The following is a 1,196-nucleotide window of genomic DNA, read 5'->3' as shown; positions in this document are numbered from 1 at the left end:
TTCAGCTACAGATACCTGATGTCTCCCCCTCTCCCCTCTCCCCCTCTCCCCCTCTCCCTCCATCACTCACCTTCCCCTGTACGTATGTTACAGCTGGCGGCGGTGCTCGTGCGCTACGATTACTTCACCTGCCCCGTAGACTTCAGCTACAGATACCTCAACATGACCTGTGAACGCACGTCGACGTTCACTAGCGTGAAGTTCCAATTCCCCGCCGTCATGCGCGTCTTCCTCACCACGGTGAGTACCCTCTCTTGCTGCCAGGGGGCGCCTCCATCGTGGGACGCTTCGTCGCGCGGCCGTCTTTTTATTGGTTTCAGATCGAAATTTTTTTCTTTGACCGGAACGAAATTTTCCGATTTTTTTTCCGACTCGATTTTTTTCTCGTTTCCGACGCGCCGAGTGACGTTCGCTTGTTTTCTCTCCGCAGCTGCATCTGCCGGCGAGCATGACGCTGTTCCCGTTCCAGCTTCACGCCGTCGGCATGGCGTTGTTTGCCTCCATCATCGGTCCGTTCGGTGGTTTCTTTGCGAGCGGATTCAAGCGAGCGTTCAAGATCAAAGTTTAAGTTGGCGTTGGTAGAGGGCGCCGGTAGAGCATGCGGTTAAAGGTGCGCGGGTAAAGCGTGCCATTAGTGGTTCTGCTAGGTAGTGCTGATGCGAGGTAGGGGACGCTCAATACGAGTGAGCGATTGAGCGATTTATTATACATGTTAAGCAAATCATATTATTACAACTTGTAACCACGTACGCGCGCATGTTGAAACTACTGTACACCAATAATTATCATAAATTGCCATCGATTACCGTTAGTATACACCGGAGATCAACCTCATCCCTTTGACCAGCACTGCGGATTCCTATGTCCATCTCATCGTCGTTTACCCACGTAAAATTCTGTCATCTTCCGATCGAATTCGTCCCCCGGGAGTCCATCTCCATCTTGCTAGAATATTTTGATTTTGGAATTCCGATTCCGATTTCGGAATTCGTGTTCCGCATTCCGCATTCCGAATCGTCCGTCGGCGGTCGCGACTCCGACGAATGTTCGCTTGTCTGCGCAGGACTTTGGCGACCTGATTCCGGGACACGGAGGCATGATGGATCGGTTTGACTGTCAGCTGCTGATGGCATCCTATGTTCACGTCTATCACTACAGCTTCGTGAGGTGAGTGAGAGAGAGGGAGAGAGAGAGAG

At 51.8% G+C, this 1,196-nt stretch overlaps 1 protein-coding gene across 1 annotated transcript in view; it reads left to right on the top strand.

Moving 5' to 3' along the window:
- LOC106816099 (phosphatidate cytidylyltransferase 1-like) overlaps positions 1–1,196 on the top strand; it is a 3,972-nt gene that overhangs the window by 1,009 nt on the left and 1,767 nt on the right. Inside the window, exons 2-4 of the mRNA XM_014820654.1 lie at positions 94–240; positions 431–562; positions 1,064–1,167. Coding sequence (XP_014676140.1) covers positions 94–240; positions 431–562; positions 1,064–1,167 — 383 coding nt within the window. The remainder of the gene's footprint in view (positions 1–93; positions 241–430; positions 563–1,063; positions 1,168–1,196) is intronic.

This window comes from Priapulus caudatus, unplaced genomic scaffold, assembly GCF_000485595.1.
Source record: "Priapulus caudatus unplaced genomic scaffold, Priapulus_caudatus-5.0.1 Scaffold1285, whole genome shotgun sequence".
In the NCBI taxonomy this organism is placed as follows: domain Eukaryota; kingdom Metazoa; phylum Priapulida; class Priapulimorpha; order Priapulimorphida; family Priapulidae; genus Priapulus; species Priapulus caudatus.
Note: the sequence above shows the minus strand (reverse complement) of the source record. Positions and strands in the feature narration are given on the sequence as shown.